General features: G+C 38.4%; 1 protein-coding gene and 1 long non-coding RNA gene across 2 annotated transcripts in view; both read left to right on the plus strand.

Moving 5' to 3' along the window:
- The window catches only part of LOC143123953 (interferon-induced protein with tetratricopeptide repeats 5-like), a 205,025-nt gene extending 196,640 nt beyond the window's left edge, over positions 1 to 8,385 (plus strand). The window contains exons 4-5 of the mRNA XM_076285213.1: positions 7,572 to 7,913; positions 8,212 to 8,385. Of these exons, the coding sequence (XP_076141328.1) occupies positions 7,572 to 7,913; positions 8,212 to 8,385 (516 nt within the window). The remainder of the gene's footprint in view (positions 1 to 7,571; positions 7,914 to 8,211) is intronic.
- LOC143124578 (uncharacterized) lies at positions 3,146 to 5,016 on the plus strand. Its single transcript, XR_012987050.1, has 3 exons — positions 3,146 to 3,262; positions 3,455 to 3,551; positions 4,933 to 5,016. It is a non-coding gene; the product is annotated as an uncharacterized LOC143124578 (long non-coding RNA).
- Positions 8,386 to 12,461: the final 4,076 nt, after the last annotated feature.

Raw genomic sequence — 12,461 nt, forward strand, 5'->3', positions numbered from 1 at the left:
AACCAAATGGCAACGTTGCCTATAAGTTGCCATTTGGTCATGGCGACATTACTTTCTGGCAACGTTGTGGCAACATTGCCACAACGTTGCCTGCAGGAAGTTGCCATTAAGTAAACAAATTACGTTGCCACGACGTAGTGGCTTGGTAATTTTGATAACGTTGCCTCTTGGTAGTGTAAGTGACGTTGCCACAACGTTGCCTACAGGAAGTTGCCATTAAGTAAACAAATGACGTTGCCACAACGTAGTGGCTTGGTAATTTTGATAACGTTGCCTCTTGGTAGTGTAAGTGACGTTGCCACAACGTTGCCTACAGGAAGTTGCCATTAAGTAAACAAATTACGTTGCCACAACGTTGCCTACAGGAAGTTGCCATTAAGTAAACAAATGACGTTGCCACAACGTAGTGGCTTGGTAATTTTGATAACGTTGCCTCTTGGTAGTGTAAGTGACGTTGCCACAACGTTGCCTACAGGAAGTTGCCATTAAGTAAACAAATTACGTTGCCACAACGTTGCCTACAGGAAGTTGCCATTAAGTAAACAAATTACGTTGCCGCAACGTAGTGGCTTGGTAATTTTGCTAACTTTGCCACTTGGTAACGCAAGTAATGTTGCGGCGACATAGTGTTGTGGTCATTTACTTACCGTGATACGTCAAAGTTCAGAATTACACCATACGAGTATTAAAGGTTGTTTCCATGTCCAGCACAAAGATTAGGTTTGAATGCTATGCTGGATATGTATGACAATTTCTAGTTTAGAATTTGTATTTCCATTTTATAGTGACAATAAAGGGCTCACCTTCAGACAGCAAAGCAAAACCCATAGGCTAACATGCTATAAAATAACAGATTTTTTCATCTAAGTCAAACTATTTTCGAGCTGGAAAAATTAACCACTGGTTTGTATTGTTTATTCACTACCTAGGGATGACTCAATTCCCACAGAAACTATTTGTGCTCAACTAGGATTAATCCAGAACTACATAACAATTCTCAGTTCCACAAACTCTGACCCAGTTGAAAAAATAGCAATGACATATATTCAAATACTGAATTGATGAAGCATTTATTTTAAATGCATATACAAGGACCACATAAATAAATCACGACAATTATTTCTATTAAAACAACATTTGAAGTCAAATTCATGCGTTTCAAAGATTGAAGTGATGTACTAACAAACCACATTGCAGGGTAGGCATTAGTCAACCAGTACAGAGCATGAAGGCCTTGGAGCGGCTGAGGTGGAGAGTAGCTAAAACAGTGACTGCTAATCAGAATCCAATCCTAATGTTAATGCTGTCTAGATCTCCCTCTTGTTATCCAATTACTGGCCACAATAACAGTCTTTTCTCCCCAAAACTCCACAATACTCATTTTGTAATCAAACACAGAGAAATTACAGTAAAAAATATTGTATCTGTATGAAAAATTGCAATGATAATACTCTGATGAGGGCACAAATGACAACATACTGCAATGTCATGAAGAATGGCCATGAAGATTATTTTTCCCTAACAGGAATCTTGATTGTACTTTGTTTCAGTCACCTCAAAACAGTCATTGATCTTGAATTTTAGTACTCCGACTAATGTTGAATACATGCTAAAAACCTTTATGTCAATCATGTCACAAATTCTATGCAAGTTCTGCAAAACACCAATGCTGTTGTGAGGGTTTTTTGTTTGTTTTTGTTTTCCATTTCAGAGGACAGCTACTGGCACCTCAACAACCCCACACAGAGGGCAAAATAAAAAAAACGTTTCTATTTTACAAAGGACCAAGACCACCAAAAAAAGATGGCTACACAGCATAAACTCACTTGCACACCCTAAAACTCGCCATGGTCCAAGGTCCTAGGTCAAGCTAAGCCTTATAAACACAATTTTCCACAGACCTTCCAACAAAACACACAAAGTAGCACACAGAGTAGCACTACATAGAAAGAAAGTAAACCCATCAAATGCTTCCACTTGAACAGGTAGACTAGGAACACTCTCACGCAGGACATTTTGCCCAATTAACAGAACTATATAAGAGGCTATTTCAAAATACTATCGGAAACAACAAACAAAGACTGTGGTCAGCATCTCCGATTTAAAACAGTGATTCACAAGGCATATAAGGGACAGGGAAACACTAGACCCCAAAGGTAACTGCCCCCCAGTTTTCTATCAAGCTGACGTTGTCCTTAAGCCGCAGAGGGGCTGGTTCTGCTGTTGCAGCTGAGGGTTGTCAAGATGTCCTTTTGCCTCAAGTCGTCTTTAAAATGGTGGATCCCAGCATCTTCAGTTCGGTTCCTGGAAAAGGAAAAAAAAAGGTAAGTGTCTTACTTTCTGTTCACATACATACATTATGCTGAGAAACAGTTGAATAAAATATCCAGCGAAATGAAAAAGTGTGCGAGGGCAGCTATAAAAGAACAATTGTGTCTAACTAGCTGGGTTTGACAAATTGGTCTTGTTTTTATGCCTGTAGCTCACAGATAAGTGTGACCAAGTAATCTCCATGCTTGGTCACAACTGAATGGTTCAAAATAGAATAATAAACAGACTAAATTAACATACAAATTAATATATAGTAATAAATATATACGACATTTCTTAATAAATACACTTGTTACCAAAAGCCTTCAACTTTATTTGATCACCACTTTTAAATTAATGTTACTGCCCCTTTAAGACGCCTTCCTAGCCACGAGCTAGTATGAGTTAGACGCGAGCAAGTTCACCTAACGGAAAAAAATGAAAAGACGCAAAATCATTCATCATGGGACAACATACAGCACCGAACTATTAAACACCTTTCACGTCTTTTCTATCACCAAACCGAGTCTGTTCTATCACATCTAAGCGACAATTTCGTGGTGCTTTCAATAGTATTGAAGACTGTTTTGGTGAGTTTCACTTTATTTCCTAAAGTGTAGGCTATCTGTAATACTGAGTTCAATGAAGATATTACAGAACATGCTAGCTGCTAACTGTATAAAACCATCACCATTACCCAAATACAGCTCAGTTCTGTAAGTGTTTTTATTGTTTTCTGATGTGTTTATGTTAGAAAGGGAAATGTGTTTAAGATTATTCCCTATCTTTTGACATTTCGTGGATTATTTTACGGTTAAATAACGTTATATTAACTTAGCGTTTTGTGAGACCGTTTGGTGTTGCCATGGCGATACAGTCAGTGGCGAGGGAAATGGCATGTACTAACGTTATTTACTGAGTGTTTTATTTACTTTTATGGCCTGTTGTGCAGGTGAGTTTATCAGTTTTCTTTCTATGATACAGACAGTTAGCTGTGCACTTCATCTCTCCCTGAGTGTTGGTAACACGCCCATTTTTGGGCCTGTCCTGTGGTTCATGGACTCGTATGCTTTCAGAAAAATAAAGTGTCTAATATCTGTAAGCGTTTGCCTGAAATTTGATCACAAATTCAATCTTATTACAGAAGCGATCATGAAATGGAAGCCAGAGCTGGAAGAGGTGGAGCTCCTGATAGCTGAGGTCTTAAAACATGCCCCTGCAGCCCACACCAAAAGTTTAAGGTGAGTTGAAACGAGAGAGGCAAATATCCCTCTAAATCAATTATACGAATATGCCGACTATTAGGGAACAATTATCATATTTTTGTACACCACCTCAAAATGATATGCAGATCCATGCCCTACTTTTTAAGCTTGTTCACAAACGTGGTTACTCGTCTTCATCTTCAAGCAATAACCTTGGCGGCTCGACACCATCTACACAACGCTGTTTTGTTTTTTTTAAACCGGTTATTACTTTCCCCTGTCATGATTTATGTGCACAATGTATCAGCCTTTTGTGGCCAAGTTACTGAAGCACACCATTAGCTTAACTTAGTTAAACATTAGCTAAGCTTACTACAACCTATGACTGACTGACGCATGCTAATGTTTTCTCCAATAGTGCTCAGACCTAATGCAATACGTAGGCCTAAGCATTTGAAATTCCACATAAGTCACATACCTTGAAAATTAACTTTAGTACTTTAACAGCTGAATTGAAAACCGAATTGCATGTAGTCTCCTTATTTCATGCGACAACAAACTGTTTCAACAATGTTTTGTCTTCTACGCGAATTAGGCCTAAATGTGAAGCCTCTGCACGGCCCGCGGCGCCATCGACTGGTCTGGCATATGCACTACAGTACTTTTAGCTGTTTTTTCCTTACCGGTAGGCCAATCGTTAAAAGCGGTAAGAGGAAATACACCCGATGGTTTTGTGTAGACATAGCCCAATTCTAGGCGAGACATCTTAGTGCAACAAGCTACAAAACTCCAAAACAATTAAGCTTATAGCCAAAAACGCATGAAATCATGGTTCACTAACATTACAGCTATAGCAGCAATGTAAACTGTAGGCCTACAGTTTAGCTGCAATATGCTGGTGAATCAACACAAGATTATCTCCATGTTTATAAAGTAACTGTCAGACGTCGTACATTAAATGTGCATACCATATACCGGATCATACCGCGACCATTTCACTCTCACACTCGCGTTATATCAACGCATTTACAATCCTCAATGCTTCTAACGAGCACAGACTGATAACAGTATGAACTAAACTTAACAAAGGAGCAGTATCAATACTTACGGCCGGGTAGGCTATCTGAACGCACAGTTATAATAATAATATTAATACAGAAACACCATCCGCATCTCCAGTGCACTGCTCCGTTATTCCCGCGACTTGGTAGCCTACCGTCGGCGCCGGCATCCTCACACTTGATCTAGGCTACAAGTGCAAGGGGCGAAGGAATGACCCAGCAGCAGCAAAAAAGTCTAGCGTAACCAGCTATTAGCATATCCTATTTAAGTTTTGCCTAAATGTAAAATGACTGTTGACTGAATGTAAAATTAATATAAATGCACTCACCTGTTCTCTTTTATTTGTTCTTCACAGGGTCGGATGGAACAGCAGGTGGAAGACCATCGCAAAATTGAATTTCCACATTATTTTAAATAAAATATAATTTGTTAGTGTACAGTTGTCTTTTCTTTTGAATAGGCTCAACATTAGCAACAGCCAGTCAAAATGCAGGTAAAATATGAATGTGGCTTGTCTAGGCTATCTCAACTAGATTTTGTGCGTGGCAGTCATGAATTGATACTTGTTAGTGCAGCTGTCTTGAATAGGCTTGGGGTCAACATTAGCAACAGCCACCAGCCAGAATGCAGGTATATGAATGTGACGAGATTTTGTGGATTCTATGGGCAAATGAGGACTGCACATGCAGATCCGCCCTAACGTGCTGGCGACATTATGGCAACCTTTCTCAGGAAGGTTGCTACAATGTCGCCAGTATGTCTTTTGGTTGCCGCGACGTGGCGGTTACGTGGAGGTTACGTGCGAGAAACGTTGCCAAGATATGTTGCGGCAACGTAATCGCGTCTTTCACCCGCACGTGTCGGCAACGTTAGAACTTACGTGGCGGCAACGTATGTTTGGTAATAAAGTTACATAACCGCCACGTAACGGCGACGTAACTGTGTTAGCTGGGTAAGTTAGCTAAGTCACATGGTTAGCATAGTTAGCATGTTAACATGCTAGTTAGCATTTTTAGCAAAACTGTTAAAAATGATTAGCTAAGTTAGCTAAGTCACATGGTTAGCATAGTTAGCATGCTAACATGTTAGCATGCTAGTTAGCATTTTTAGCAAAACTGCTGAAAATGATTAGCTAAGTTAGCATAGTTAGCATGTTAGTTAGCATAGTTAGCATAACTACTAAAAATGATTAGCTAGGTTAGCTAAGTCACATGGTTAACATAATTAGCATTTTAACATTGTTAGCATGCTAGTTAGCATAGTAACTTGGTTAACATTATTATCAAAATTGCTAAAAATAATTAGCTAAGTTAGCTAAGTCACATGGTTAGCATAGTTAGCATGTTAGCATGCTAGTTAGCATAGTTAACATAACTATTAAAAATGTTTAGCGAAGTTAGCTGAGTCATATGGTTAACATAATTAGCATGTTAGCATGTTAATTAGCATAGTTATCATAACTAATAACAATAATTAGCTAGGTTAGCTAAGTCATATGGTTAGCATAGTTAACATTTTAACATTGTTAGCATGCTAGTTAGCATGGTTACTTGGTTAGCATTATTATCTTTGTTAACATAGTTAGCATAACTGCTAGCAAACATTGGAGCTATTCCAACTGTTAGTTATCGTCAACTATCTGCCTAAATAATTTAACCATTTCAATTATCAACCTATTTAACTGTTCAGTCATTCCAACTATAGTAAACCTTATTTACCAAGCAAATAATTTAACCATATGAACTCATCATATTTTTGCATTTTCATGCACTATATTTCCTTCAGGAAATGCTTTTCTAGTTATTCTTCTTCTTCTAACGCAGTTAATGCAGCTTCAACCGTTTAACGTAGAAACTTCATTCAAACTGCGTTGCGTAGGTCTTACTTAGGACATGTGGGCTTTGTATTTTTCATCTTTGTAACTTTTATACTTTTTAAACTATTAATTAAAAACTGTTCAAAATGTCCCCATAGACTTAACATGGGCTGATGACATCACAATAGAGCCGTTAAGCAATTAGAATCCTATGGCAGGTGTTCGGGCCACCTGGATCTCAACTGCCAGTCTCAGGCTTTAAGCATACAAACTGGCCCTATTAAGACTACACATCCTGTCCAACTGCTTCCTCTGCCAAAAACTCTTTCAAAATAAAAGTCCTCCCTACAATATTTCACTGTTAAACAATTTAACCCTTTAAACTACTGAACTTTTTAACTGTTCAGCCATTGTAACTGTTACTTGTCATCAACTATGACTCTTACCCACTGTAGCTAGTTAGTATGGTTAGCATAGTTAACATGCTAGTTAGCATTTTTAGCAAAACTGCTCAAATTGATTAGCTAAGTTAGCTAAGTAACATGGTTAGCATAGTTAGCATGCTAACATGTTAGCATGCTAGTTAGCATTTTTAGCAAAACTGTTAAAAATGATTAGCTAAGTTAGCTAAGTAACATGGTTAGCATAGTTAACATGTTAGTTAGCATAGTTAGCATAACTACTAAAAATGATTAGCTAGGTTAGCTAAGTCACATGGTTAACATAATTAGCATTTTAACATTGTTAGCATGCTAGTTAGCATAGTAACTTGGTTAACATTATTATCTTTGATAACATAGTTAACATAACTACTAGCAAACATTAGAGCCATTCCAACTGTCAGTTATCGTCAACTATCTACCTAAATAATTTAACCATTTAAACTATCCACCTATTTAACTGTTCAGTCATTCCAACTATATTAAACCTCATCTACTTAGCAACCAGTATAGTTTGTTTTTACTCTGTATGATATTTTACATCATATTTTTTGCAATTTCATGCACTGTATTTCCTTCAGGAAATGCTTTTCTAGTTATTATTATTCTTTTTTTTTTTTTTTTAAGCGCTCGTGCCGCCCCCTACAAGATGCCGCCCCGGGCGACCGCCCGGTTCGCCCGTACCTAAAACCGCCACTGGGCTGGACTCAGGTGAAGTTTGAGTATGATTTGCAGAAGAAAGCTGTAGCTAACTTTGAAATGGCTCTGAAAGGAGACCCATATAGGAAAGAGTGGCACGTAGGCCTCGCACTGGCTAAGTGTAAAGTTTATTTTCATGAAGGGAATAAAGAGTTGAGAGGAGAAATCATTGAGCAAATTAATATTGCAAAGGCTAAAGATCCAGATAACCTACATATGTTAGCTATCTACTGGAATGCATTGGCGGATGTTGGCAGAAAGACAGAGACTGTGAGAGAGGTTCATGAACTAGCTCAGCAGCTGAACACAGATCTTGATGGCCTGGAGACATTCTTCACTTCTTACGTTCCCACGATTCTCTGGATTCAGCCTTACAAGTTGGTGAGGAGATAGTGCGGAAACATCCCTTTGAAAGAGAAGCCAAAAAACAGCTGGCTCTTTGTTATAAATGGAAGATTTTTGAAATGCAAAACAGCTCCGATCTAAGTGAGCTGATGAAAAGAGGCATCGATATATATGAAGAGGTCACCAGGCTCCCATATTATCTTAGAGGGAAAATGGATCTTGCAGGAATATATGCCAAATCAGGGAATGTGGGGAAAGCAGATCAAATCTACATGGATCTTCTCAATAACACAGAAGATCTGGAGCCTGGAGCTCGACAGTTGTTATACAATAGGTAGGCTATGGATGCCATCTTAACTGGTTAAAAAGATCCTCCTCCTCTGAATCCATTGTTTACCACAAAAAGGCTGCAGAAATCCCTAAACAATCTCGGGAAAGAGAGAAGAGTGTTAAAATTCTCAGGACAATTGTTAATCGTGGCACCCATCAAAGATGCAGTGAAATCTGAGACTTTCTGTCATACATTGAACTGAACTGATTGCTGTTGATCTTTTCGTATCGATAGTTGTAATGATGTAATATTTAGATACTTCCTGAAATGAGTGAATAAAGGATGTAAACCTGACTGAAAATAAAGTCATTCTTTACACACCCACTTAATGGAAAATATGCACAAAAATTAGAAATTCACACAGGAAAATAATTGGATTCAGAATTTAGTGTGTAAACTGTGGCAGGGCATCCTGGACCTGCTGTAATAATCACTGTAACATTGATCTTGTGTTGGAGTCATACTGCTCACTGTAATATCAATCCAGTCAGTGCTGCTGTCTGTATGCTGTGTTGTGTCTGTAAATCTATTGGCCGTACTGTAAGAGTGAGCTGATGATATCTGACAGGGCACTCTGCTCCTCTCCACCCAGCAGTGGTATATTGGCCATCAGGAATACAGGGACAAATGCCAGTGGCCGGCTACATCTACTGTATGGGCCAGTGGGCCATCAAACCCAAATGTGTAGCCTACTTTGTTTCCACAAACCCTGTCTTTCTCACAGTGCTGGCTCTCTGGTGATATATTTTATAAAAATAGTTTTTATTTAATGCATGGAAAACTTTTCACCACACTGCTTTATTATAACTGTCAAATTCCAGTATTATTTTGCTTACTACATTATAATAACAATATTTATTCTTGTGTTATTTATGAAAGACAAATAAAGTCAAAAGAAAAGAAAATCATGTCTGAACAAGAACATTATTTTACCACATGCAAACATGGCATTCAAATTGTTATTAATATCAATAGGTAAACCTTATATTAAGGTATGCATATTCTCCATTAACCCATTCCTGTCACACAAGGAAACCAGGAACATGAACTTGTGGATGTAGGCGCTCAAGACTTCTTTAATTCAAAATCAAAAGGCAAAGACATGGTGATAACAAATATAACACTTGGTACAATTTCACACAGCATCTTCTTCCACTGCCTGTTGGGGTTCTGTTCGCCCTGTGGGGACTTATTTTCCGATAATTACCGGCGGACAGTACATTATCCCTTACATAATTGACAGACCAAAGTGGAAATGGTGCTTAGAACCAACTCCTAAACTAGTTACCAAGCCCAATGGTGCTGAGAACCAACTCCTAAACTAGTTACCAAGCCCAATTTCAACCACCGACATCATGGTAGAAAACATATTAAAGGTGCAGTCAGTGATTGTACTCGATTGCAAGCCCATAACATTTATTGTTATGATTGATTCAGCAATCATTTTCTCACAACCTCCAGCTGCCCATTCCATGAGTAGGCCTAAAAAAATTGAAAACTGGAAACTGGAACACCCACCCAGTTTCTACAGCTTTTCGAGTTCAGTTTCTGTAGAAACAGAAAGACATGCCAGAGATGTATCAGACGACTTGTTTGATAAGACCAGTCAAAGGTCACAAAACAGCTGGTTTTATTAAGCACTTGTGTTTCCCATATTATCATTTGTCAGCCTGTGTCAATAGAAAATATTGTATATTTTTTTCTGTTTCTTCAGCTCTTCTAGTTTTGTTTCTGTAGAAACAGAAAGATATGCCAGAGATGTACACATGACTTGTTTTACCTGCCAAACAAGACCAGTCAAAGGTTGCCAAACAAGACCAGTCAAATGTCACAAAACACAAGTACAAATACTTTGTTATTGTACTCAAGTAGATTTCTCAGATATTTTTACTTTACTATTTATTTTCGAGGCGACTTTTTACTTTTACCCCTTATATTTGTGCCAATAGAAAATATTGTATAATATCATACGCCACCATTCAGGACAGTCATAACAAAGTAGCAAACCACAAAGAGCATCAGCCAGAAGCACCAGAGACCTCTGCAAATTGGGAAATGACTAACTTTAACAGACTTACCATCTTTGTCCAGATGTGCCACTGGTGGTGTCTATCGAAAAGGGAGGGTTCAGGGATTACACTAAGATAATAGGCCTTATGCACAAAAGGCTCTTCAGGTAGCTCCTTTGTTTCCAGTGGAGCAAGGTGTGTTTGAACCTGCTACTATTGTTAATGTAATTAGTGTCTAAACGCACCCGGTTGCTTGTTGCATGGAGTGAATCACCACGGTACGATGTAAAAGGATCGTAAGCATGTGTTAAAATTGTTATTAATGGGAAAACAATATTTTCATTGTTGGAGTGAACATGTAAGGAGCAGAATATAACAGAAGATGCAATTACAACACAGCTGACACTCCACCGGAAACAACACTTCAACTGGAACCAACCCCCCCCCCCCCCACAAAAAAAAACAAAAAACATGTGTGGAGTTTGTCTGGGAATACTGAGTGAACTACTTCTCTAGTGTGTTTCGCACGGTTTATAATCAACTGGACCCCATCTCCTCTTAGCAGGACTTGTAACATGTACAGTGATCAGAGTCAGAGGGCACTGATGCTAATTGTAGTCATAAAAGTACTTAATTGTAGTCATTAGCCCTTGCCTCATCATGTTACTGTTGAGATCTCTCTTTATTTCAAGGGAAATATTTTTTTTTTCTGTTTCTTCAGCTCTTCTAGTTTTGTTTCTGTAGAAACAGAAAGACATGCCAGAGATGTACACATGACTTGTTTTACCTGCCAAACAAGACCAGTCAAAGGTTGCCAAACAAGACCAGTCAAATGTCACAAAACACAAGTACAAATACTTTGTTATTGTACTCAAGTAGATTTCTCAGATATTTTTACTTTACTATTTATTTTCGAGGCGACTTTTTACTTTTACCCCTTATATTTGTGCCAATAGAAAATATTGTATAATATCATACGCCACCATTCAGGACAGTCATAACAAAGTAGCAAACCACAAAGAGCATCAGCCAGAAGCACCAGAGACCTCTGCAAATTGGGATTCAATTAAAAAAAGGAAAGAATCAAGACTGAATCCACCAAACAATTGCATGGCATACGAGGAGAGATGTATAGATGTATGAATGGTCCAGTGAACGATAACCCCCCCCCCCCCCCCCCAAATATACAATTCAACATCAATATCAATACCCTTGGGAAATGACTAACTTTAACAGACTTACCATCTTTGTCCAGATGTGCCACTGGTGGTGTCTATCGAAAAGGGAGGGTTCAGGGATTACACTAAGATAATAGGCCTTATGCACAAAAGGCTCTTCAGGTAGCTCCTTTGTTTCCAGTGGAGCAAGGTGTGTTTGAACCTGCTACTATTGTTAATGTAATTAGTGTCTAAACGCACCCGGTTGCTTGTTGCATGTAGTGAATCACCACGGTACGATGTAAAAGGATCGTAAGCATGTGTTAAAATTGTTATTAATGGGAAAACAATATTTTCATTGTTGGAGTGAACATGTAAGGAGCAGAATATAACAGAAGATGCAATTACAACACAGCTGACACTCCACCGGAAACAACACTTCAACTGGAACCAACCCCCCCCCCCCAAAAAAAAAAAAAACATGCGTGGAGTTTGTCTGGGAATACTGAGTGAACTACTTCTCTAGTGTGTTTCGGACGGTTTATAATCAACTGGACCCCATCTCCTCTTAGCAGGACTTGTAACATGTACAGTGCAATCAGAGTCAGAGGGCACTGATGCTAATTGTAGTCATAAAAATACTTAATTGTAGTCATTAGCCCTTGCCTCATTATGTTACTGTTGAGATCTCTCTTTATTTCAAGGGAAATATTTTTTTCTGTTTCTTCAGCTCTTCTAGTTTTGTTTCTGTAGAAACAGAAAGATATGCCAGAGATGTACACATGACTTGTTTTACCTGCCAAACAAGACCAGTCAAAGGTTGCCAAACAAGACCAGTCAAATGTCACAAAACACAAGTACAAATACTTTGTTATTGTACTCAAGTAGATTTCTCAGATATTTTTACTTTACTATTTATTTTCGAGGCGACTTTTTACTTTTACCCCTTATATTTGTGCCAATAGAAAATATTGTATAATATCATACGCCACCATTCAGGACAGTCATAACAAAGTAGCAAACCACAAAGAGCATCAGCCAGAAGCACCAGAGACCTCTGCAAATTGGGATTCAATTAAAAAAAGGA

The sequence above is a fragment of the Alosa pseudoharengus genome, unplaced genomic scaffold (assembly GCF_046254945.1).
Source record: "Alosa pseudoharengus isolate Yale_2024_CS ecotype anadromous, Long Island Sound unplaced genomic scaffold, YU_APseudo_1.1 YU_APseudo_1.1_scf_15, whole genome shotgun sequence".
NCBI lineage: Eukaryota > Metazoa > Chordata > Actinopteri > Clupeiformes > Clupeidae > Alosa > Alosa pseudoharengus.